The sequence below is a fragment of the Electrona antarctica genome (genome assembly GCF_951216825.1).
Source record: "Electrona antarctica genome assembly, chromosome: 10".
In the NCBI taxonomy this organism is placed as follows: Eukaryota; Metazoa; Chordata; class Actinopteri; order Myctophiformes; family Myctophidae; genus Electrona; species Electrona antarctica.
This window is the reverse complement of record NC_136791.1, coordinates 10,824,113-10,850,866: the sequence shown is the minus strand read 5'-3', so window position 1 is coordinate 10,850,866 and position 26,754 is coordinate 10,824,113. Positions and strand designations below refer to the sequence as shown.

The 26,754-nt window shown below is 42.8% G+C and overlaps 1 protein-coding gene across 1 annotated transcript in view; it reads left to right on the top strand.

Annotated features, from left to right (window-relative positions):
- ttc27 (tetratricopeptide repeat domain 27) overlaps window positions 1-26,754 on the top strand; it is a 174,091-nt gene that overhangs the window by 102,536 nt on the left and 44,801 nt on the right. Inside the window, exon 11 of the mRNA XM_079512396.1 lies at window positions 12,091-12,186. Coding sequence (XP_079368522.1) covers window positions 12,091-12,186 — 96 coding nt within the window. The remainder of the gene's footprint in view (window positions 1-12,090; window positions 12,187-26,754) is intronic.

The window sequence follows — 26,754 nt, the reverse complement described above, 5'->3', positions numbered from 1 at the left end:
GAAAAGACGGTCTGGTTCCATTCTAACCCCTTGTGGTTCCTTGACTTGTTGCCAGAGATGAAAGTACACACTCATCTCCTTTCCTGTTTACGTTTTCTAAATTGATGGCACAGGTCCAGTAATACAGCCTCGCATTCTGTCTCCTTTTACAAAAAGTTACAAACAAATGTGACCAGATTTGACTGAGAGACTGCCATCGCGCAAATTCCAGCATTTCACCAGAGGAGAAAAACCTTTTTTTTCAAAATGAGTTTATAGCACAGGCAGACTCTTCACATACTAGAGCATGTCTGAAATAAGTGTCAGAGCTGAAATCGACATGTAAATATGAAATAAATGCTTAAACATGTAGCTAGGTGTTATGTTAGAGACCACAGAAGTGAACCTTTCAAGCCTGTTTTCTCAACTCGCTGTTTTCTGCAAGAAATAAAATCTATCTATCTAGTTCTACCCATTTAATGGGTAGAACTAGATAGATAGATTTTATTTCGGTCCGTACAGGAAAAAGGATTACATACAGACGTACATACATTAATATCCACTAATAACTAGTGGTACCGAAAAGGTAAAGGCAGAAGCCGAGGCTTATTGCGCCTACCCTTTTTGAACATAACTGAAATTACACTAATCAGAGAATATTGTCAGACATAGATTTCATTAAAGAAAAAAACTATAAGGTTCTGGCCATTGATTGTGAGAAATCTAAGAAATCTAAGCCGGGCTTAGATTTGGCCTATATTATGAAAAAAAACAAAAAAAACAAACAAACAAACAAATGTTTTTAAATAGGAAGAACAAAACAAAAACAAAGACAAAGATACCTAACAAAGGTTTAACTGAACATTTGATTTTGGGTAAAAATGAAACTACGTTATCATTTTTCACTTTCTCACTATAATGATCATTTCTGAGCTTGCTTTTGAAGGAAGCAAGTCCAGAACTTCACAAATTAAGTATTTAGATTGTGTTCTCGTAGGTTGTGCTGCGGTATGTCTGTGTAGCCTAGTTCACATGTTAATAATGCATAATCCCACTCTGAACTGTCCTTGACTGGATGTTCAAGCTATTATTTCACACGGCCAGATTACTGAAGTCCATTCTCTTATGTTTACAGTTCCCTAGTATCTGATTCCGATGCCGTTGGCCCTGAGTTATTGAGCAACCTTGTTTTCCCATTAAAAGCAACGCAGGGCAGCACGAACAGAACAGAAGCATTATTCATAATAGCTCCAAATGCTGTTTCTGATGTTGGTCAATAATAGCCCCATGCACACCCAGAGAGGCAGACTCATTCAGCAAGACAGGTCTTCTTTTAGAAACCAAGTTATGAGGCTTACATACCTGACTGGCAACACATACCTGACTGTCAACATGACATATCAAAGAGAAGGACATTTTTTATTCAGGTTGTAGGCTTGATAGATAATCACTAAATACAATGTTTCTTAGAAAGATGCATGTTTAACTATTTATTTCTCTGAGCAGTCGATATGAGGAATGAAAACTGAGCTGCCAGTGGGGATTTATTGACCACACCAGCAACAGTAAAGTGGCATTGATTGCCTTTCTAGAAAGGAACCCACTATACTGCAGCGTTGGTCAAGGGAAATACATGTGAAGGAACCCACTATACTGCAGCGTTGGTCAAGGGAAATACATGTGAAGGAACCCACTATACTGCAGCGTTGGTCAAGGGAAATACATGTGAAGGAACCCACTATACTGCAGCGTTGGTCAAGGGAAATACATGTGAAGGAACCAACTATACTGCAGCGTTGGTCAAGGGAAATACATGTGAAGGAACCCACTATACTGCAGCGTTGGTCAAGGGAAATACATGTGAAGGAACCCACTATACTGCAGCGTTGGTCAAGGGAAATACATGTGAAGGAACCCACTATACTGCAGCGTTGGTCAAGGGAAATACATGTGAAGGAACCAACTATACTGCAGCGTTGGTCAAGGGAAATACATGTGAAGGAACCCACTATACTGCAGCGTTGGTCAAGGGAAATACATGTGAAGGAACCCACTATACTGCAGCGTTGGTCAAGGGAAATACATGTGAAGGAACCCACTATACTGCAGCGTTGGTCAAGGGAAATACATGTGAAGGAACCCACTATACTGCAGCGTTGGTCAAGGGAAATACATGTGAAGGAACCCACTATACTGCAGCGTTGGTCAAGTGAAATACATGTGAAGGAACCCACTATACTGCAGCGTTGGTCAAGGGAAATACATGTGAAGGAACCCACTATACTGCAGCGTTGGTCAAGGGAAATACATGTGAAGGAACCCACTATACTGCAGCGTTGGTCAAGGGAAATACATGTGAAGGAACCCACTATACTGCAGCGTTGGTCAAGGGAAATACATGTGAAGGAACCCACTATACTGCAGCGTTGGTCAAGGGAAATACATGTGAAGGAACCCACTATACTGCAGCGTTGGTCAAGTGAAATACATGTGAAGGAACCCACTATACTGCAGCGTTGGTCAAGGGAAATACATGTGAAGGAACCCACTATACTGCAGCGTTGGTCAAGGGAAATACATGTGAAGGAACCCACTATACTGCAGCGTTGGTCAAGGGAAATACATGTGAAGGAACCCACTATACTGCAGGGTTGGTCAAGGGAAATACATGTGAAGGAACCCACTATACTGCAGCGTTGGTCAAGGGAAATACATGTGAAGGAACCCACTATACTGCAGCGTTGGTCAAGGGAAATACATGTGAAGGAACCCACTATACTGCAGCGTTGGTCAAGGGAAATACATGTGAAGGAACCCACTATACTGCAGCGTTGGTCAAGGGAAATACATGTGAAGGCCAACTACAGTTGCACATGCCAGGAGTTTTACACCTGTATCATTCCAACAAGTATACAAGTGCAAGTGCTTGTAGTACCCCTAATAGTAAGGGCATTTTATCAGGTATTTGACCAATCTGGGAACTAAATCGTTACCAAGAAATTTCTTCACCAATGTGTTTCTAAAGGTGTCTAATAACATGTACTAAAAGTTTGAAATTCAACTCCCGGGGGAAATTGAGTTATTAGCATAATACTGTATGTGTAGTGACCAATGACCATACCCTTAACATCCTATATAAGCCAAATTTCATCATTCTTTAAGTAGCATGTGACATATGAAACTAGGGGGTTTTCATGATTCTGAATCCATTCCAAGCATTAGTTTTGCACAAAAAACACTCCTTGGGCTAAATTAGGCCATATCCACGTTTGTGATGACGGCTATGGCCGTTTTCCTCCCAAGGAGTGTTTTTTGTGCAAAACTAATGCGTGGAATGGATTCAGAATCATGAAACCCCCTAGTTTCATATGTCACATGCTGAATGATGACATTTTGAATTTTTTTTGCCTTATATAGGATGTTAAGGGTATGGTCACATATTATGCTAATAACTCAAATTCCCCCGGGAGTTGAATTTCAAACTTTTAGTACATGTTATTAGACACCTTTAGAAACACATTGGTGAAGAAATTTCTTGGTAACGATTTAGTTCCCAGATGGCATTGTTCAAAACATTGGTTTGTGCTCGCATCAAGTAAGAACACACAGTTCATGATCTCACCCCAATTCACTCTCACCTCTCTCTCTCCATTCCACCTGCAACTCCCACCACTGGTAAAGTGCATTTGAACCTGAACTTGTAACGCGGCACGTCGTTCTCCTCATCCATATTATTGCTGCTTAAGGTTCTGAAGACGGAACTGCTGTGGTCTCACATACAGTACTAACTACAATCCCATTCCCCACCCACCTTCTTTTCCCCCTCACTGTATATGTTTTCTTTTCCGTTTTTACCTCCTTTATGATGAAGAAATTCCTGTTTTTTTTGGCTGTATAGAAGTGTATATTTGTATGTCTCTAAATGTTATGATGAATTGAACAAGGTGGACCCTCTTGTAAACAAGTCTAGTGCTTTATTGGTCGTCCACTCACAGTTAACAGTTTTTTGTATTGAGTTGTGCTTGAAATGTACTGTAATTCTGTTAATAAATACTTCAATAAATCAATCAATCAATTCATTTTAAGGATCTGTGCACTGCAGACCTGCGTCTATTTAATTAAAAACTGAATTTATTTATCTATTTAATCTTTTTGCTTGGTTCAGGTAATTCCAAATGATCATAATGTATCTGCTATTCTGTCCCCACAGTATATGCTAGCTGTATAAATCAAGGAGATGAGTGTAGGCATGTCGCCTGGGAGTAAACCTAATAAAAATATATTCTCCATCGTGGCTAAGAGCTGCACAACTTTTCTCTTTTCAACATTGATCGTGCACCTCTGCAACACTGGTGTGCGCTCTGTGTCAGGGAGTAAACATGAAAGCTATTAAAAGTTTTCTTATTATCGACATGCTTTTATGTGTTGCAAGTTTGAGAGAAAAGTCCATAATTCCATGAGTACCTTTTTGAAGTTTTGAGTATACCCTAGAGCACTGTTATGAATGCTCTACTAGTTCAAACTCCGGCAAATGTTTCATGTCCTGATCTTGAGAGTTTATGCAACCGTGCTTCCGATCCAATTCAGATTAATACTACCTTAATAATTATTTTTAAAACAAAAGTCAGCCCATGATTTTTCATGCTTCAATAACATCTTCAGTAAAATAGATGTGGCCACGCCCGCCAACAGATGTGGGCGCCTCCGCCAACATCACATCTTCTTACCATTGTTTGGAAGGACCCTAAATAGAATGTTTTTAATACATTATTTTGATTTATGGAATATTTCCAATGACTCATCAAGGGGGAAAACAAAAATGGCATTTGGCTCAGCGGTAGTAATTAGTCTTCCCCTAGTGTGCTCTCATCAAACAAACAGACTTGTTACCATTTGCAACAAGTCAACTGGAAATTCCATTTCCTCACGAGGTGGCAGTTCATCCCAATGAATAATACTCGCCCTCCCTTCCTCCCGCAACTTGGGATGACCCTACAACTACAACCACCCTGCAACCGCTGGTTTGACCCTAACTACAACCACCCTGCAACCGCTGGTTTGACCCTAACTACAACCACCCTGCAACCGCTGGTTTGATTCGGAAGCCCACACATGCCAGTCAAAACAATGCATGGAATGCTACATTTTGTGATTTCTTGGCAAGCAGGCGGTATTATCCCTTAAACTCTGAGATGTGCTCTGCATAGCCGTCCTTGAGTGTGGAATATAATGCTGGCAGATATCAATGGGGTGATTGACATATCCCATTTTAAGGGGGTGGGCCCGGGGGGGAGGAACACAGATGGAATATTTCACACTTGGGCATCAAAAGGCTCTTTTGCGGAGACTCATGACAGCTGATCAGCTTTACTTCAGTTGGGTGGAGGCCTTCAGTTGAGCACCGTGCGGAGGATGTCGACTGACACAAGCAAACGTTAAGAACGGCTTCATTCATCTCTCCCGAGGACTATAGAGTCATACAGTAGATGCCAACTACACACTACATTTTGTCATAAATTAAAAATATAGATATATATCATGACTCCACTCCTGCTTGATTAAGTACTTTTTACGACTCTGTTGGTGGAACGGCGCCACCAACGTTTCGTGGGCCATAATTTGTACTTGATTTAATGATTTATGAGAAACAGTAATTGCCACAGTCATACATCGAATTATTCACAACTCCAATTTCTGTACAGTCGGCCGTCCCTTGTCTCGGCCTGTTGGTTTAATGCAAGAATATATAAAGTAGGCGACAATGTAAAAAATATCAGAACCGTTAAGCCAAACTTTAAGGGAAACCTTCTATATCCCAAATAAAAACGTGTTCCTTTATGAACACATTTACTAAGCCATTAACACTCGGGTCGTCTTGTTTGACATAATTGTACCGCTGGTTTCTGAACGTAAGAACAGTGTTACCTATGAATGGCTAATTTATGCTCTGTCGTGCGACGGTGTTCACTTTATGCACAATGAATTGAGAATATATGAAAGTTGCACTTTTTGAATTATGTTTGGGAATTACATTACATTTTTGAAAGGGTAAGCAGTGTGGGTTTGTGCCCCAGCCTGTGTCCTGTCCAAACAAAAACAAATCTAAGAAATTCCCCTCCACACCCTCGCGCTAGGTGATGTTGTGACACAGATGAGACAGATGATTTCCGGTTAAATGGAAGTATTAACTCTCAACGGGTAGACCGGGTGCTTCCACTGATGGACAGCAAGGTGCGCTTCAGAGAATGTTTGCTCATGGTCTTTTCCCCCCTCAACCTCGACGTTGACCTGGATTTTTCCAACTATCCTATCTTTATGGTCCAGGACAAAAAGGAATTAGTGTGAGTCGTATTTGCAGCACACAAGTAGTCACCAGTGCACTGTTGCAGGTCAGTGTTCATCACAGGCCATGCTATTATACAAGCACTGGAGCCAGTAGATGCGTCTGTTGGGATTCCAAACTAGATCTTGCAGGGCTAAAAATAAATTACTTATTGATCCCATCTCGAATGGGCTGCCTTGATGTTGGTAGTTGGTTCCCTTATCACTGTGTTTTGTGTCTGTGTTTATAATTTATTTGACTCTTTGATACATGTGTATGTGTGTCAACTTGTATGCAGGGATCCATCGATTGCTTTTTTGGATAATCTTAAAGCGTGTTTTTCTTTTCTTGTCATTCTTTTCAGCCTTTATTGATAGTACAGTGGAGAGAGAGAGAGAGAGAGATGTCAATGGTCCGCCCGCCTTGGGAATCAAATCAAGTGGCTTTAACCCATTTTGACCTGAGATCAGATTCTAAAAATGTCTTCTACATCCTGACAGTTTTCTGAAAAAGCTATGTTTCTATGTCAGTCGTTCTTCTATTTTTCAAAAATAGCAGATCTACAAGCTCATAGCGCGCCACCGAGTGGCGCGCTATGAGCTTGTAGATCTGCTATTTTTCAATAGCTAAAGTATAACATAATGCTAACACCAAAAGGGGTTCCCGCCCAAAATGGGTTAACCACTTATTGGCTATCAGTGCCCCAAAGCATATATACTTTAATATATCTATTTATCGATTAAAATTGATCAGTTTGATTCATCCCTACTTGCATAGCTGTGCTCTCTAACTTACTTTCTATATTACATGTGCATTTGTGCCTAGAGAGGGAAATACAATATAATGACTCACCACTCTGTATTCAGCACCTTCTTCCTACCCTGGCAAGATTGTCACCCATTACACATTTAGTTAAATTTCCCCTTAATTTCCCATACATGGCGTCCAATCACATCCAGGCACTGCTCGGACTCCGTCCACTGCTCATAATTAACCCATTTTGGGTGGGAACCCCTTTTGGTGTTTTAAACATTATGTTATAATTTAGCTATTGAAAAATAGCAGATCTACAAGCTCATAGCGCGCCACCGAGTGGCGCGCTACGAGCTTGTAGGTCTGCTATTTTTGAAAAATCGTGAAAATATTTATTTCAGAAAAGATTTAGAAGATTTTTTTTTTTAATTTTGAGGTCAGGCCTAAATGGGTTAAACGTTTGTATCGTAGGCAGTCTGGCTCCAAAATCTCATTATAGGAGACATGGCCCTGTCTGCGTTCTCCCCTTGATAACACCACTCGCCTAATCACGCTCGCCGCACCTCGCCACGTCTGGGAGCGCTACGCGTAGCGCTGCTTCATGAGCCATGGTATTACCTGCCTCACATTTTAAAAATAGAACACTATCTCCCTATATCGCCGTGCGACTCATAATAACGGCAAGTCAGCCTCCTTTTGCCTTTTAGCCCATTTAGGCCTGACGTCGAAATAAAAAAAACGTTCGCTCTGAAAGAATATATATTCAAAGATTTGTGCCGCATTTTTACGATTTTTCAAAAATAGCAGACCTACAAGCTCGTAGCGTGCTACTCGGTGGCGCGCTATGAGCTTGTAGATCTGCTATTTTTCAATAGCTAAAGTATAACATAATGCTTAGTTAAAACACCAAAAGGGGTTCCCGCCCAGAATGGGTTAGGCATACTGTAGATATTAGACAAATATTCCTTTGAAAAGATATAATGATGGAGAAAGGCGACGTATGACGCCGCTCTACCACACGCCGGCTCGTCCTTACCAGAATAATTTATACTTAACCCATTAAGACCTGAGGCCGATTCTACAAATTGGGTTTTAAATCAGTTTTCTAAAAAACGTATCAGTTTTGCTGTATCAGTGGAGCTTTTTTTCCTTGACGTTTTTTCGTGGCAAGGACGCCCAAAATGTATTTAACTCCCGTCTCAAAATATTTGGTGTCGGGGACCCCCAGAAGCAAAAACTTTAATTAAAAAGTATTAGTATATTCAAAGATTTGCACAGATTTTCCAGATTTTTCAAAAATAGCAGATCTACAAGCTTGCGTGCTATGAGTATGCGCTATATCTGCTATTTTTGAATAGCCAAAGTCTAAAATTATGCTTTTTTTTTTAGCTCAGATCTAAAACGACACAGACACATTCTCGGTTTAGACGGGTTAATTGCGTCGATACCAGCGGTGTTGCTTTCGGTGTGTGTGTGTGACGTACGCGACGTGCAGCCATTTATAAATGGGGTGTAATCAGAATGGCGCGACAGGCGGCCGTGGCTCATTGACGGGGCAGGCAGCCTGCAGAGCAGGGACACTTTACTGGTGTTTATTGTTTGCTCCTGGGCGCCCTTCAGCAGCGTTCGTTGAGCACCTAACGACCCTCTGCGTGCATTGTGCAACTCTGTCAATAACCCAACGATTGAGATTAACGGGCAGAGATCTCAATTAGGTCTTGGGTGCTTGGAATGCCAGTCACGAGTTCTGCTGCGGTCACACGTCTCAATCAAGCAAGTCGTGTAAAGTAACTAAGTACACTCACTTGAGTAGTTTTGATTTATTTATTTTGACTTTTTTTTTTTTTTACTTACTGGAATATTTAACATTTTCTGTACTTCTACTCCACTACAATTTGAAAACTTTGACTAGTTTCTTTTTTCTTTTTGAATCTTTTTTTTTGTGGCTTTCGCCTTTATTTTATATTTTTCATGGAGGGACAGACAGTAGGCTGACAGGACATGGAGAGAGAGATGGGGGGAAGACATGCAGTAAAGGCCGTCGGGATCGGGAGTCGAACCCGCGGCACACTGCCAGACTGGATTACCAGCCAAGGTGCCTGGACCGCTGAGCCACGGCCCAGGCCCTTTGACTAGTTTCTTTGTAGATTGTGATTATTATTACAAAAGTACTAAACATACATTACCTACTGTACTTCAGCCCTATATACATTTAGGCTATTTAAGATTTTTATATAATATTTGAAATCAGGACATTCTGCATAATGATTCTACTTTTGGTATTTTGATACCATTACCAATCCATCCATCTTCAACTGCTTATCTGGTCGCGGGGGCAACATAGCTCCACTTGAGAGCTCCAGACTTCCCTCTCAAGAGCAACATCAGTAACTTCATTCTGGGGGATCCTGAGGCGTTCCAGGACCATTTTGGAGATATGATCCTTGGTCTGCCCGGGGGTCTCCTTCCAGTGGGACGTGCATCGTGGACCTCCCTAGGGAGTCGCTTGAGAGGCAGCCTTACCAGATGCCCGAACCACCTAAGCTGGCTCCTTTCCAAGCGAAGAAGCAGCGATTCCTCTCTCACATGACTGAACTTCTCACCCTATCTCAAAGGGATTTGCCAGCCACCCATCTGAGAAAACACATTTCGGCCGCTTGTATCCGTGATCTTATTCCTTCGCTCATGATCCACACTTCATGACCATAGGTGAGAGTAGGAATGAAGATTGATTGGTAGATAGAGAGCTTTGCCTTCTGGCTCAGCTCTCTTTTCGTCACAGTGCGGGTAAAGCGACTGCGATACCGCCCTTGCCGCTGCGATTCTCCGACTGATCTCCGTCTCCGTCCTCCCCTCACTCGTGAACAAGACCTCGAGATAATTAAACTCCTTCGCCAGGGGCAATGTCTTATTTCCTACTTGGACTGCACAATCCATCAGTTTCCTGTTGAGACTTTTACTTAAAGGGGAAAACCACCCATTTTCAACATTTTACTATGTCATTAATATACCTTAGAGCTGTTGTGTGGAATAATAAAAAAGTCCCCCCATTCTGTGTTTCCTAGAACTGTTAAGTATGAAAAAAATCATTAACATGGTGAAACGCATCTTGATGATGTCATCAAGATGCGTTTCACCATGTTAATGATTTTTTTCAGACCTCTAGTTCTAGGAAACACAGAATCGGGGGGACTTTTTTATTATTTCCACACAACAGCTCTAAGGTATATTAATGACATAGTAAAATGTTGAAAATGAGTGGAATGCCCCTTTAAGTAAGACATTTTTTTGTACAAGGATCGAAGTGAGCTCTGTTGCCTTTTCTTTTCAAATTGTGTGCATCTGTAAATGTTCACGTTTGAAAACGTTGCCAAGAACTGCACTTAACATACAGTATATGTTTGTGTTATAACAGTGATTTGCTATAAAATTGCATCAGAGCTTGAGCTCTGATCTGAGTTTTTCAGCGTTTTTTAATATGATGAAGTTTCATATTTATATAAGCAAGATTTTATTTTGTAAGCAGGTGCACGTATTTGAGTGAATAATTCCTGAGTGTGTTGCAGCTGTGAATCTGAATGCCAGCCGTGAGTTTGTGTCTGTTGATTCCCCACCAGACCATCAGTGTGAGTTTGTGTCTGTTGATTCCCCTCCAGACCATCAGTGTGACTTTGTGTCTGTTGATTCCCCACCAGACCATCAGTGTGACTTTGTGTCTGTTGATTCCCCCCCAGACCATCAGTTTGAGTTTGTGTCTGTTGATTCCCCACCAGACCATCAGTGTGACTTTGTGTCTGTTGATTCCCCCCCAGACCATCAGTGTAACTTTGTCTGTTGATTCCCCTCCAGACCATCAGTGTGACTTTGTGTCTGTTGATTCCCCACCAGACCATCAGTGTGAGTTTGTGTCTGTTGATTCCCCACCAGACCATCAGTGTGACTTTGTGTCTGTTGATTCCCCACCAGACCATCAGTGTGACTTTGTGTCTGTTGATTCCCCACCAGACCATCAGTGTGAGTTTGTGTCTGTTGATTCCCCACCAGACCATCAGTGTGAGTTTGTGTCTGTTTGATTCCCCACCAGACCATCAGTGTGACTTTGTGTCTGTTGATTCCCCCCCAGACCATCAGTGTGACTTTGTGTCTGTTGATTCCCCACCAGACCATCAGTGTGACTTTGTGTCTGTTGATTCCCCACCAGACCATCAGTGTGAGTTTGTGTCTGTTGATTCCCCACCAGACCATCAGTGTGACTTTGTGTCTGTTAATTCCCCACCAGACCATCAGTGTGAGTGCGTGTCTGTTGATTCCCCACCAGACCATCAGTGTGAGTTTGTGTCTGTTGATTCCCCACCAGACCATCAGTGTGACTATGTGTCTTTTTGATTCCCCACCAGACCATCAGTGTGACTTTGTGTCTGTTGATTCCCCACCAGACCATCAGTGTGACTATGTGTCTTTTTGATTCCCCACCAGACCATCAGTGTGACTTTGTGTCTGTTGATTCCCCCACCAGACCATCAGTGTGACTTTGTGTCTGTTGATTCCCCACCAGACCATCAGTGTGACTTTGTGTCTGTTGATTCCCCACCAGACCATCAGTGTGACTTTGTGTCTGTGTTGATTCCCCTCCAGACCATCAGTGTGACTTTGTGTCTGTTGATTTCCCCACCAGACCATAAGTGTGACTTTGTGTCTGTTGATTCCCCACCAGACCATCAGTGTGACTTTGTGTCTGTTGATTCCCCACCAGACCATCAGTGTGACTTTGTGTCTGTTGATTTCCCCACCAGACCATCAGTGTGACTTTGTGTCTGTTGATTCCCCCCCCAGACCATCAGTGTGACTTTGTGTCTGTTGATTCCCCCACCAGACCATCAGTGTGACTTTGTGTCTGTTGATTTCCCCACCAGACCATCAGTGTGACTTTGTGTCTGTTGATTCCCCCCCCAGACCATCAGTGTGACTTTGTGTCTGTTGATTCCCCCACCAGACCATCAGTGTGACTTTGTGTCTGTTGTTGATTCTCCCACCAGACCATCGCGGATCACTTTGAGGAGAAGAGCTGCTCTGCGTCGGAACGCCTCAAGGTCTTCTACTGCTGTCACGCTCCGCCCAGGTGGGAAGTCCAGGTAACGCCTCCCTCACTTACATCGCCACACATCATTGGTTGTTGTTGTTTACTTTGACACACCTGATTGGCTCTCTGATGTTCGTTGATGATTATTATCTTTTTCCCCCCACATTGTTACTTGAGAGACAATCACGTTTATCTGTTATTTAACACATTAAGACCTGAGACAGATTCTACTGAATGTCTTCTAAAAAAAAAAAAACTCATGTTCATTATTATCAGTGGGTGCTCAAACTTTTTCATGTCAAGGACCCTCCAAAGTTATATGTATTTGACCACAGACCACCATCTCAAAATATGTTATTTCAGGGACCCCAAGAAACAAAGATTTTAGTTAAATATGTTTGCTTTAAAAAATATATATTCAACGATTAAAAAAGATTAGAAAACATGATCTTTCAAAAATACAATACCTACAATGAGCTTGTATATCTGCTATTTTTCATTAAATTGTGACACATACACACACACACATACACATACACTCACACACACACACTCGTGAAGCAAAAATCTATGTTGGGGAAACTGTTGTTTTTCATTTGGTCCACTGAAGAGAGTTAGTGTTGTACACCTGAATTCCATTAGTTCCATTGAAACCATGGCCACCTGTCACCCCAAAGCAGACAACTACTCCCAAATGTGGCTTTGGCAGCTCAGTAGAACTCACTGTTTATTTCACCGCACAAAGGCTATGTTTGTGTGTGTGAGTGTGTGTGTGTGTGTATGTGCGCGTGTGCGCACAAGTGTGTACGCGTGTGCGGTGCAATTGTTAGTGGTCTCTGACCCAAAACACCACCCTTATCTACCTTTGTGCGGTGGCCGTCCCCAGGGCCTCCATTCATTGGCCATGTAATGTGATGAGTCATCATCACCAAGGGTAAAGCATGGGGCTGCTCAACTCCAGTGATCACCCGCTATCCGTCCATGGCCCAATTTAATCTCCGCTTGGCATTCAGACTGTACATCTGTGTCAGGCTAAATAAATCATCCTGTTAGTGGACGGAGACATGCCAGAGGTCGCTCTGGTGATCTGGACTGCTAGACACCAGACGAGTGCAGCAGTCCGCCTTTTGTCCTCCATCAATCGGGCAGACTGCTGCTGGGGTCTCCTCAGGTTAGCCAAGTGCAAGGTTGACAAAGAGAAAGTGTGTGTGTGTGTGTGTGTGTGTGTGTGTGTGTGTGTGTGTGTGTGTGTGTGTGTGTGTGTGTGTGTGTGTGTGTGTGTGTGTGTGTGTGTGTGTGTGTGTGTGTGTGTGTGTGTGTGTGTGTGTGTGTGTGTGTGTGTGTGTGTGTGTGTGTGTGTGTGTGTGTGTGTGTGTGTGTGTGTGTGTGTGTATTTCGTCGACTAAAACTATGATGGAAAATGTTCGTCGACTACCTTTTTTCACTAAACTAAATATATTGACAATTTCATCAACAAATGCCTGCTAAAAATACATTTTAGTCGACTAAATCAAATGTAGATATAGTCGACTAAACTCTTATGATATGTAGTCATTTTAGTCAACATTTCAGTTGACTAAAATGTGACTAAAACCAAATTAATGTTCCTAATGTTAAACAAATCGAACATTAGGACTTGGTCATAAACGTTTTCAGTTCTGAGATTTTATTTTGCTTTAATCCATTTGTTTAGAAATACATTGAATGAACACTGCTGTGTGTGTGTGTGTGCGTGCGACCGTGCCTACGCCCACGCTGTTGTTGTCGTGTCCTGCAACCAAAGCTACCGCAGGTGCATTCCTAATGGAGGGTTCAGCGAGTTATAAAACCTTTACAGCTTCCTCTGCCATGCTAGCACACAGTATCCAGGAAACTAAATATTACATAAATTAGAAAAAAAATGTTTAAGTAGTAGTGAAAATAGCCGATCTACAAGCTTACAATGTGCTGCGAAGCCAGTGTTTTTTTTTTCAGAATATTTTTGATTTAGTCTTTTGTATAATACACCATTTAGTCTTAGTCCCATTTAGTCTTCTGAAAAATCTTAGTCTTCTAGTCTTTTAGTCTTAGTCTTAATGCAATGTTAATTTATCCAGAATATTTAGTCTTAGTCTTTTGAATAACACACCATTTAGTCTTTGGTCCTTTTTAGTCTTCTGAAAAACCTTAGTCTTTTAGTCTTCTAAATGTTTTTTTATTGTGGCTTTCGCCTTTATTTTATATTTTTTATGGAGGGACAGACAGTAGGCTGACAGTAAATGGGGAGAGAGATGGGGGGGAAGACATGCAGTAAAGGCCGTTGGGATCGGGAGTCGAACCCGCGGCACACTGCCAGACTGGATTGCCAGCCAAGGTGCCTGGACCACTGAGCCATGGCCCAGGCCTAGTCTTTTAGTCTTACTCTTATTCTTAGTCAACAAAATTAACACTGCGCAAAGCGATGCGTTGTGAGCTTGTAGAACTTTAACTATTTAACTAGTTTGGGTTTTCAGTCATGGACATGAGGGACCACAGTGGACTTGGGTATAGAGGACATTTAACCCTTAGAAGATGAAAGACGCCAATTGGCGTCTTCATCAGAATTCCGTAAATGATCAATGACGCCAATTGGCGTCTTCACAGTTTTTGATGAATCTAAACATATTAATATGCTCCGAAGCGCTGTTTAAATTCCTGAGCTTATATTCCAACTACATTACCCAGAAAACCCGTGTCACGTGACACACGTGTACGTGTTGCCATTGGAAGCTGGTCCCAACCCCTGTAAACAGTGGGGGCAGAGGGAGTCTTCATTGTTTTGCCTGTTTTGCCGTCTCGCCCGAGCGATTTTCTAGCAGAAAAAGTTGAAAGCAGTACTATTTATTTGAGCGAGTTTTGTGGTAGTAGTATTGATCCATACGCGTCCCAGTCGCCTTCTCCAGGCGGAGTAGCCCTGGTCCAGTGCTTACAGCGAGACTCGCTGCTCCCTCCCTCCTTTTTTCATTGTCTCCCCATCGTCGTCCGATGAGCTATACCGGGAAACCATTGAAGAAGACGATCAACCCGGAATGTTTTGAGGTAATCTTATTGTAGAAAATGCCCTTCTATAGTGATCAGAAATCATAAGATGATCGCTACAAATAGATGCTTGGATAATTACTACTACTAGTCAGATCATGACGCCAGAATGACTCACCACGATGGCCCCCAGCCATTAGCCAGCACCAAAGGTGCTGGCTAATGGTGTTGGTCGGTGCATTGGTGCTGGATAATGGCTGGAGGGGGGGTTGGTGTCGATCGGTTGGTGCAGTACAAATGTATCGTAGCAGGCATGCACGCATGGCAGTACAAGTATTTTCTATTGTAGCGTGCCTTATAGGCGATCTGATCTTTAGAGTAATGTTCGCTCCTTTTATTTACTGTCTACAAAGACGGAGAACAAACATGCATCGTTTACTGAAGCAACGCGTGGTTGCTTCGATCCTAGCCCCATATGTGCCCTCTCCCTACGCTCATTCTGTAGCTCATCTCGGAGCTACAGAATGAGCGTAGGGAGCTACAGAATGAGCGTAGGGAGAGGGCACATATGGGGCTACTTCGATCCTTGCTACAAGGATCGGAGGGGGGACGGGGAGTGAAGCTAACAGTAGCGTATTATATAAGATCTGTATGACGTTTCATTGACGTCTGAGCTTGCATGATAATTGCATTCATTGTATATTGTATACAGTCATGACTGTACATTGTTTAGTGTGTCTCCGTGTGATGATGATGATGACGATGATGTCAGATAGCCTACGTCCCCCCCCCCCCCCCCAACTGGCTATTGGCCGGGCTGACTACAGCTAAATGTTTATTTTTATATATTTAGAACTGGCATCAGATGAGGAGGAGGAGGAGGAGGATGATGAAGACGAAGAGTCAAGACTGCGATGGAGTTCTCCGACACTGAACCGGATGCATTCATTCATTTCAGTTGTTTTTTTTAAATTTAGCCTACACACACACACACACCGTCAAGAACAACTGGAATGCAGTGGTTTGGGGACACTGGGGAGTTTGGGGACAACTGTTTTGTATGTAGGCCTATTTATTTTCTGTATTATTTATTATAATTGTATTATGTTAGTAGTCATAAAAAATAAAAGACAAGCTTTTACAATGAGTTAGACCTGTCATGGCTATTTTGTTCACTATTCTGAGGTTTATGGTTTGACTAAGCGAGTTTCAACTGTGATTTACTCTGTAACGGTAGATGGTAAGAACCCAATTTTTTTGTTATAATACAGTATACATTCAAGTCTATATTTTGATACATATCATGGGCACAAAGTCATATCAAAACAATGTCCTTGGATGTGTTTTTTATCCAAACTGTTTTTTCACAACAGGTTTTTGAGATACATGCATGAATAGACACGGTACTGGTAAGACTATGTAAACATGGTATATATCAAAATGTGCGTTAGAATGTCTAATTTTACCCCAAAAAAGAATTGAGTTTATATGATGTTCCATTTCAGAGCTAGGGGGACTTTTAGCTGGATAGGTCAGATTGATCATGACTGACCATGCTATTTATAGATGGCAAAATATCTACAGTGGTACATGTGAGAAACTTTTTATTTTATTTTAATTGAACTAGACAACTCACCCTTTAAAATGAGATATGGCATGGGTGTGTACGCCCAGCAGAAAAAAAGTTCTTTAGAAAATAAAACTTCAACTGGTCATAACTTTTTTTGTTGTCCTAGAAACAGAAAACAGTGTAAATGCAGGCTCTTTTAAATGGCTTCCAACACAAGAACTAAACATTTTATCAACTCAGTTCATTTTTTTCCTGGAAGCAGACAAGTCAAGCTTTCTCTGAAGGTCTTTCGTTGTCACACATTCACAACAGAGAATTTTCAATAAATCATTCAAAAACGCCATTCTGCCATAGAGAAGTCTAAAAACTATATAGAAATCCATGAATATCTCAAAGAGTTAAGGGACGTAGCAGTATCTCTCCAACCAAAGGCAGGAGAGAGATTTAAGCACGTAGTGTCAGAGATTGAAGGAGGAGCGGCACACAGGGATCGGTCGAGGAGGAGACATCGCCCAGGCGGCATGTAATAACCGAGAACAGCAATAAAGCTGGAATTGAAGGCCCTCTATTGCTGCCCGGGGAATTGAACGCGCGAGCAAGGCAAGAGAGGAAGGGGACCGCAATGATGCATTTTCTCCATGCTGGAGAGAGAGGCGTGCCCTGAATGCAACAAAGGGCAAAAGAGGTGTGTGTGTGTGTGTGTGTGTGTGTGTGTGTGTGCGTGTGTGCGTGTGTGCGTGTGTGCGTGTGCGCGTGTGCGTGTGTGTGTGTGTGTGTGTGTGTGTGTGTGTGTGTGTGTGTGTGTGTGTGTGTGTGTGTGTGCGTGCGCGCGTGCGTAAAAGAATTAAAGAACATTTATATTAGAGTCACGATAAGGTATTGTTGTCAGAATATAGATATACAAAAGATTGATTTTGTCCATATCGCCATACCTCCTCCTCCTGTTATTGAAGGTGACTCACAGGGACCACAATCTGAATGGTAATTGGAGTTTTACTGTAGGGCAAACTCCTATACTACAATACTGTGCTCCATCCATGTGTGCTGTCATCTTTGGCAGACGTTTTGCTGTTGCCGTTATCTCCTGCCTGCCAATGTTAAGCCATGTCAGATGACATACAGTATAGGTTAGCGTCGTCATTCCCCAGGCGGGCGGCGGGATTTGTCAAACACCGGGGCAGGTGTGCGCGCGGGTGGTGTGTGTTTGCACACGTGCATGTGCATGTGCACGGGAAGACATGTCTACGACTCAGTGGTAAGCCAGGTGAACCACACTTTGTTTCAAAAATGTATAGCCGTAGTAGCCAGTGGAATTGTACCTGTTTGCTTATGGTGAATTTGCAACACGACCATGCTGTACTACCATACTATTATGCATGCGTGTATATCCTCTTAACACCCATTATTGTGTACAATTTAATAATATACTTACTAAAAGTTGGTTTATAAACCTTAGTGCAATCCTTGATAGAAACCTTTTGCATGAGTTTTAGTTGTCAGTCAAACAATACAATAACAAATAATAAAAAATAAAAATTGTATAATAAAACACTATGAATTCAATCAATTAAAACTTAAAAGTGGTCCAAATAAAAATAATGCCTCCAGTAAATCAATAAAAATTGCGACTGTGTGACCCTCAGAGGTCTTCAAAAAGTTATCCCATACAGATAGAGTGAAGAGACTGGCTTTGCGGGTCCAATGCAGACGTACTCACATCCAAGTAGGGAGGTCCAAAAACAAACAAAGGTTAATAATTTCGCCACATGCCTTGTTTATTTGTCCACTAGGGTCGACTTACTTGAGCGTGACATTTGAGCTTGATTGGTGGATGTGTAGAGGTCACCCTGCACTTGACACAACAACCTACAAACACCCTAACAAACACATTGATGGGATAAGTTGGCAACACTTCAGAATCAGAGCTCTATAAAAGTGTGTCATAGCTTCCTGGGGGTTTTGCACAAGGGTAGTTCTTCCATTTAACCATGTGATAGGTTGGGTATATGGTGCCCTGGAAAGGCAAAGTGCTGCCCTACCAAACTGTAGGAGTCGCTAGTGTAGCACAGTGTTAGTTTTTATGTAGTTTAGTCATAGTCTTTTGAATACATTTTAATTTAGTTTTGGTCATATTTTAGTCACCTGAAAAGTTTTAGTCTAGTTTCAGTCTACCAGATATCATGAGATTTTAGTCGATTAAATCTACAGCTGATTTTGTGGACAAAAATGTAATTTGGGTAGGCCTTGATGGCATCGTAATGGCTGATGTTACACTTGGTTGCATGTTGAAAATAGCTGTCTACAAGCTCACATTTTTTAAGTCCAATCTTTGCTTCTGGGGATCCTGGAACAAAATATTTTGAGAATGTCGGTCGGCATCCAAACACATAATAATTGTTGGGGTCACCACTGATATAGCAACATAATGTTTTGTTGTGGACGGCCAATTAGCGATGCTGTGGTGTTTTTCCGGCTCTGACCCCATGTTTTTCTACTACTGTATCACATAGTGTGGGTTCATAGGCTCCGGGCACCTTGGTAACACTCTAGTAATTGGATACCTGAATGTCACAGCTGCAGAGAAAGAAAAAAAAAGGGGGGGGGAAAAACAGTCAACACTCTATAATTAAGTAGATGATGAGATGAGATGAGATATACTTTATTGTCCCACGAGGGGAAATTTGTCTTGGGCAAAAGTGCAGTAGTACATGACGCTTTTTAAAACAGACAGACAATACACAGTAGACAATACACAATAGCAGCAATGTACAAGTACAGTATCACAAAAGTATCACAAGAACGGTGCAAAATTGCAATCAGAGGAGGTATATAAATATAAAGTACTAGAGTATTCACAGTTTATAGTTATATATATCACAGGTATAAGTGCATTAACTAACTGATGAAGGTCAATAAGTCCCTTCCCCACTAAGAACTATGAACTATGTGGCGGTTGTTTAGATAGAGATTACCAGCTTCCATTGCGTTTACATTTTGGATACTTGATACAGATCCCCTGATTTATAAGTATAGTTACATTACATTGTGTTTATAGACATGACCATGCATAAACCAGAAGGGACAATGAACCGTGACATGATGGGACATGGATGATAGAACATTGCATGTGTGTGTCTGCTGTTTGTTGGTAGATGTACTGTACAGTATGTGTGTGAAAATGTTTTGTTTTAGTTTTACAAGGTGAGCCTTGAGTTGAGGCATGCCTATAAGTCAAAGTCGTGCGATTAGTCACAGACGTTAACGCAGTGAAATTTGTTCTCCGCATTTGACCCATCTCTTGGAACGGTGAGCCGCAGCGTGCGCTGCGCTCGGGAATCATTAGTTGATTTGACCATCAATCCAACCCATTGATGCTGAGTGCCAAGCAAGGATGGGACTGTAAAAATGGGACCCAAGGAGGCATTGGGTCCCATTTTTACAGTCTTTGGTATGACCCGGCCGCGGATCGAACCCCGACCTCCCAGTTTCAGGGCGGACACTAACCACAAGGCCACTGTCTGGTCACTGTCTGGCCAAAGCTGGACACACACACACATACACACACACAAGGATTTTTAAAATCTTAAACGGTTTTGAAATCGGGTAGCATCGCACACTACAAGATAATCTTATAAGATTGTCTCATCAGATTATTTTAACCCATTTAGAACTGAGGCTGATTCTAAATATACCTTCTAAATCCTAACCTAAGTTATCTGAACAACGTATTTTTTTATAATAATATAGTTGTTGTCGGGTGGAAACCTTGTACTGTACCTACAAGCCTCAGCTGCCGAACGGCGAACGCACCACCGTTGTTTTGGACCGGGCCTCCCTGACAAAAGTCCACTCATTCGTCTGTCTCCTTGTAGGCTGTCTTTCTATTGGTCGGAGTGACTAGTCTCCCACTGTGTGTTGCGTTCCACTCGGCCAGTAATGATCCAGATCAATTCTGACCGTCCTGTGAGCAAGTCAGGAGGCTTAAGATTGGATCTATGAACCGCTCACACTAGAGGATATTATGCCAGAGATTCGCTCCCGATCTAGGCTGGGGTTCCGCACGCCCCCCACAATACTCTTGAGGGTTGTTTCTGACCCAACATCACCTGATTATCTTGTAGTCTGAGCCCAGCTTAAGAAACCACCACGGGGCTCTGGTCAGAGATGTGAGGTTTTTATATGATACGGTTGGTTGCACAAGACAGATATGGATGAACGAACCAACGGTATCTGAAATGAAATAACTGAAATAAATACAAAAAATGTTGGATATAAAGTTGAATAAATGAATACAGCCGTTCCTACTGTATACTAAATGGGGTATAACAGAATAACGTACTATAGGGAATATGTGTATGACTCGTTATTTACTACTTCAATGCTGCACACAGCTTACTGTGCACTCAGCAACATAATGCGTTTTTGATTTCCACTTTAGGTTAACTCATTGACTGCCAGCCCTCCCCCTGCCCCTTATTGTTCTCCCCTGGCCAGCCGTTTTTGTTATAACTTACCTTTTCAAGACACGTTGCGTTTAGCGCTCATCGAAATCAATTTCAACCGTGTTTTCGAGAGTTATGGCCGAGCATGTCTCGAAGATTGAAACTAGCAGCTGTAGATGAGAGAGGAATCCATATTGATCGACTACATGACCTATTTATTGGCTGAGATTTACAGATTGTTTTCAAACAAGCTGCCGTCTCAAGACCACCCGTGGCCGAAGCAGCCCATGATTGTTTACAGTATGTATGTTGTTTAGTTGTTTGTCTATCAATCTGTAACTGCTAGTTTAACCCATTTTGGGGCGGGAACCCCTTTTGGTGTTAGCATTATGTTATGCTTTAGCTATTGAAAAATAGCAGATCTACAAGCTCATAGCGCGCCACCGAGTGGCGCGCTACGAGCTTGTAGGTCTGCTATTTTTGAAAAGTCGAAGAACGACTGACATAGAAACATAGCTTTTTCAGAAAACTGTCAGGATGTAGAAGACATTTATAGAATCTGAGGTCAAAGGTCAAAATGGGTTAAAATGTATTATGCTCTATTTGTGCATGTAGCACGTTGTGTCTGTCAGGTGCTTGCTAGTGCTGGTGAGTGATGTGTTTCCAGTCCACGGCCAGCAAGAGCCTCGGTGCTCAATGATCAGTGCACCAGCTGCATCCACCAACAAAGCCTCGGTGCTCAATGATCAGTGCACCAGCTGCATCCACCAACAAAGCCTCGGTGCTCAATGATCAGTGCACCAGCTGCATCCACCAACAAAGCCTCGGTGCTCAATGATCAGTGCACCAGCTGAGCCTCGGTGCTCAATGATCAGTGCACCAGCTGAGCCTCGGTGCTCAATGATCAGTGCACCAGCTGAGCCTCGGTGCTCAATGATCAGTGCACCAGCTGAGCCTCGGTGCTCAATGATCAGTGCACCAGCTGAGCCTCGGTGCTCAATGATCAGTGCACCAGCTGAGCCTCGGTGCTCAATGATCAGTGCACCAGCTGAGCCTCGGTGCTCAATGATCAGTGCACCAGCTGAGCCTCGGTGCTCAATGATCAGTGCACCAGCTGAGCCTCGGTGCTCAATGATCAGTGCACCAGCTGAGCCTCGGTGCTCAATGATCAGTGCACCAGCTGAGCCTCGGTGCTCAATGATCAGGTCACCAGCTGCATCCACCAACAAGGTGCTCAATGATCAGTGCACCAGCTGCATCCACCAACAAGGTGCTCAATGATCAGTGCACCAGCTGCATCCACCAACAAAGCACACGGGCAGGATAAATACCAGCACTGGAATCTCACCTCCCGTACGTGGCTTATTTGTAAATTTGTAAATTATTTATACGTTTTAGACGTTAAATAAATATGCCATGTAGTTGCCCAGGCTTCATTACTCGCACATGCACAGCTGCCAGTTAAAAAACTTTGATATAAAAAGTCTCAACTTCTACATGGAATGGAATGGAAAGTACTCGTAGAAAGCCTGTATAAAGGGCTATTTATAATCTTAATATATAAGCATAAACAATCTGCTTCACAGGAACAATGTTGGTGTAACCAAGAGATTTGCTAGTGAATGTATATTTTATATGCAAAGAATGGATCCGCACACTGCCGAACTGCACGGTACAGGAGCAACGATTTATTCAAAGAAACAATGTCTCAGTCACTGATGACCTTCTTCAGGCATATACACAGATTGAAAAGAAAGAACCGTGAACCGGGTTCCGGTGCTAATGCACTAGCGTGACACTCTTGCCCCCTTCCTGTTCGTTGTAGCGATGAGACTTGAGCTTTGAGACGTGCAATCAATGGCAGAGAGGAGGCACTGTGGATCACTCTCAAGTACCTCAGGGCCTGGACTGCCTCAACTGAACAGGATCTGAAGGTTCGGAGAGCACTTGCCTGGAAAGCCTTGCACGGGATGAGGAGAGTGTGGAAATCAGATATGGGAATAATGGGAGAAGACGGCTGTTCATAGCTACTGTGGAGTCAGTACTGCTGTATGGGGCAGAGACATGGACCCTCAGTACAACAGGAAAAAGCCCTGAATGGAGTCTACACAAGAATGCTACGAATGGCACTAGGTGTCACATGGACGGACCGCATCAGAAATGTGGACCTCTATGGGGACCTACCACGGGTCACAGACAATGTCAAAGAGAGAAGGACACTGTCTCAGGCACCAGAACGTAAATTGACCCTATGGGAGCCAACCCAGGGCAAAGCCAGGATGGCAAAGAAGCGTACCACCTATGCAGACGTGCTGTGGCGCGACAGCTTGGCTGACAACACTGGAGAGCTCAAGAACCTGATGTTGGATAGGAAATTGTGGAGGGCAGTGATCCAGGAATCCTGAGTTGGTGTTGGCTAGACCTCATTCTCGCAGCAACTAACTATGCACTATCAGCAAAGTTGAGGTTTTCGCACACTTTTTGCTGTTGAGTATTGGCAACGCTGAGCAAAAGCGTGGAGACGCTTGTTGCATAGATTTAGCATTGAAACTGGCCAAGGACTAGCGTTGACAATGGTCTGAATTCACCCTTTGTCAAGTCCCGCCCATGGCTGTGCCCCTCTTCGCACCCATTGGTTGCTGTTTCGTGGTTAGACAAAAATCCTTTCTCTCCATCCACTACCATTGAAATAATGTGTTTTTCAGTTGCTTCGTATTGATATTCTGTGCGTTCAATTCTTATTTGGTGTCAGTAAAAAGGAACATCACAGGTGCAGCATGGTGACTGGTTTGTTTTTTCCAAGAATTATGTTCAACATAAACAAGGCGGGTCCAGGGCGGAACAAGGCAGAAAGAGCCTGCTGGTTAGTCAGTCAGGGACCAATCAGAAGTCTGACAAAGGGTGAATTGGGCATCAGTCTGTCCCTTATTCCTGTCACTCATCCCTGTGTCTCCAATCTCAAAATAAATGTTTTGGAAAATAGAACGAGAGGTGAAGAGGCTGCAATATCATTGCTGATGAGCAGCACCATCCAAGTCTGGAACATGCCAGAGAGAGAGAGAGAGAGGGAGACTGTGTCATAGTGACCTGGGGCTGAAACAGAGCTTGATTATTGACCTGGGGCAAAAAAAGAGTTTGATTATACTACCTAAGCGTTTGCATATAATAGTCTGCATACAATATTATGTTAGTGTTTGGGAAAAGTAAAGTAGTAGTAGTGACAGTGACAGCACCATGGTTTCCAATGCACTGTGCGTTCGCCAGCATACATTTGCATGTACTTGTATATGACTTTTTTTGGGTAGTAGAGTGTCTGGCCATCACCATCCCAGAGTTAATTGTAGAGATCTAGTCGCCTGGGGGCTTGGCTTGGCAGCAGCCAGTGCTTGCCTGAGTGCCGCCGCCTGGCAGCATGCCAGTCAGTGCTATTGGACAGTGGAGATTGACTTGGTTTAGTGGCCAGCTGTAGTCCGGAGGTTTGGACAGTACAAGCACCACACAATAGCTGTGTTTAACCCATTTTGACCTGAGATCAGATTCTAAAAATGTCTTCTACATCCTGACAGTTTTCTGAATGTCGGTTTCTATGTCAGTCGTTCTTCGATTTTTCAAAAATAGCAGACCTACAAGCTCGTAGCGCGCCAGCTTGTAGATCTGCTATTTTTCAATAGCTAAAGCATAACTTAATGCTAACACCAAAAGGGGTTCCCGCACAAAATTGGTTAATATGTGAGCTAGCTTGTCTTAGCTTTGAATTAGTCGGTGTGTATGGCGTGCTTGCCTGTGTCTGAAACTGTGTGCACCTCTATCTTTCCTGCCCCATGCGCCAACCTGAATGTGTCCTTCTTATTGGTGCGAGCAGGGAAACCAGGTCAACTGGTCAGTTTTTCCACTTTTTTCTGAAAGTGTAGAGTAGTTTGCCTTGTCATTCTCAGTCAACCAAACATAGCACTTGTTACCTTTCTACATCATTCCCTATGTTTCTCACTGCCTCCCCTTATATTACATCTCTCACACTTTGTGTTTAGTTTTTTAATGCTGTGTCTCAGAGGGGCCATCTAGGAGTGTGTGTGTGCGTATTATATAATACCATGAAATTCAATGCAGTGATATCCTAATCCTATTATTTTATCATTGGAACTTTCATAATACTGTACATGTCGGGCGCCCGCTGGCCAAGTGGTCCAGGCGGATGCCACACAGGCTTTGGCCTGACAGCGCGTCGCATGTTTGAGTCCCGTTCATGACGATCTTTGCTGCATGTCTCTCCCCTTCTCTCTCTCCCTCTTTCCTGTCTATCTTCACTAAAGCTCAAAAGCTTGAATTATCCTCTTTCTATCTGCAAAGTGTTTGTTTCATAAAAATCCACTGTAGACTTGTTATGAGCTACTTCCTGTCAATAAATTCCTTGCAGGTGATTTTTTTCACAGTATTGGAGGTTGGAAGCACTTGTTTTTAGTAAAGCAACCTCCTGCTGCCCTCTGCATAATGTGCACATTCAAAACAGGTGGTACGCAGGGCTGTTGAGTGATATCCAACAAGCACTCCCAAACTCTGACACTTAGAAAAAAATAACCTGCACAGAATTTATTGACAGGAAGTAGCTCATAAAATGTCTACGGTGGATTTTTATGAAACAAAAACTTTACAGATTGAAAGAGGATAATTCAAGCTTTCCGTACAGCTGCAATGTTGGTGAGTTTGACGTTGTTTAATACAATAGATAGGACTTTTCTGTTTGGATGAATGGTAAATGGTAAATGGTGCATTTATATAGCGCCTTTATCCAAGGCGCTTTACATAGATTGTGCATTACATTCACCCATTCATACACCGATTGCGGCGGAAGCCATGCAAGGTACCAACCAGCACATCGGGAGCAATTTGGGGTTCAGTGTCTTGCCCAAGGACACTTCGACATGTAGACAGGAGGAGCCGGGATTCGAACCGCCGACCCATGGATCATTGGACGACCTGCTCTACCTCCTGAGCCACAGTCGCCCCCCGAATGGGCTGTCAATGGGAAGTTGCACCTAGTTAGCACCTTGCTGGCAAGATGGCCGTGGCCTGAATATCGTCAATAGCCAACCAGCAAGGCAGTGTAGACACTAAACCAGAGGACAGAGAAATATGAGTGGACAAATAAAACAACAACAAAAAGTAGTGCTGTAGAATGAGCCTGAGGTGAGTGCATAGTGCATACAGTATGTGCAAGCACATATCATAATGCACATGACCATATATGGGCATAGCAAACAGATCTGTGGCTCTGGACAACCGACATTGCCATCATCCACATCATCTACCACCAGCTAAAATTACATACATCGATTATTAGCATGAGCAGTCTAAAACTTGAGGTATTTAAGTCTTTCAAGCCTTTCCAAAGGTATACGGAAAATGAAAATCCTGAGGCAAAAGGTTCATGCACCTTCACTCCCCATGGGCTCTTTACTTGCGTGCAGTTTGGAAATGATATCTGACTTGGGAAAAGTCTGTGGCGGGCTGGAGATGGATACAGTCATGCACTTACTTGTTTATCTAACTGAAGCCAGCTAATTGCACAAGTTTCCTATGATTTCTGCATGTATGTATGTGCTGTGAAGTGTGT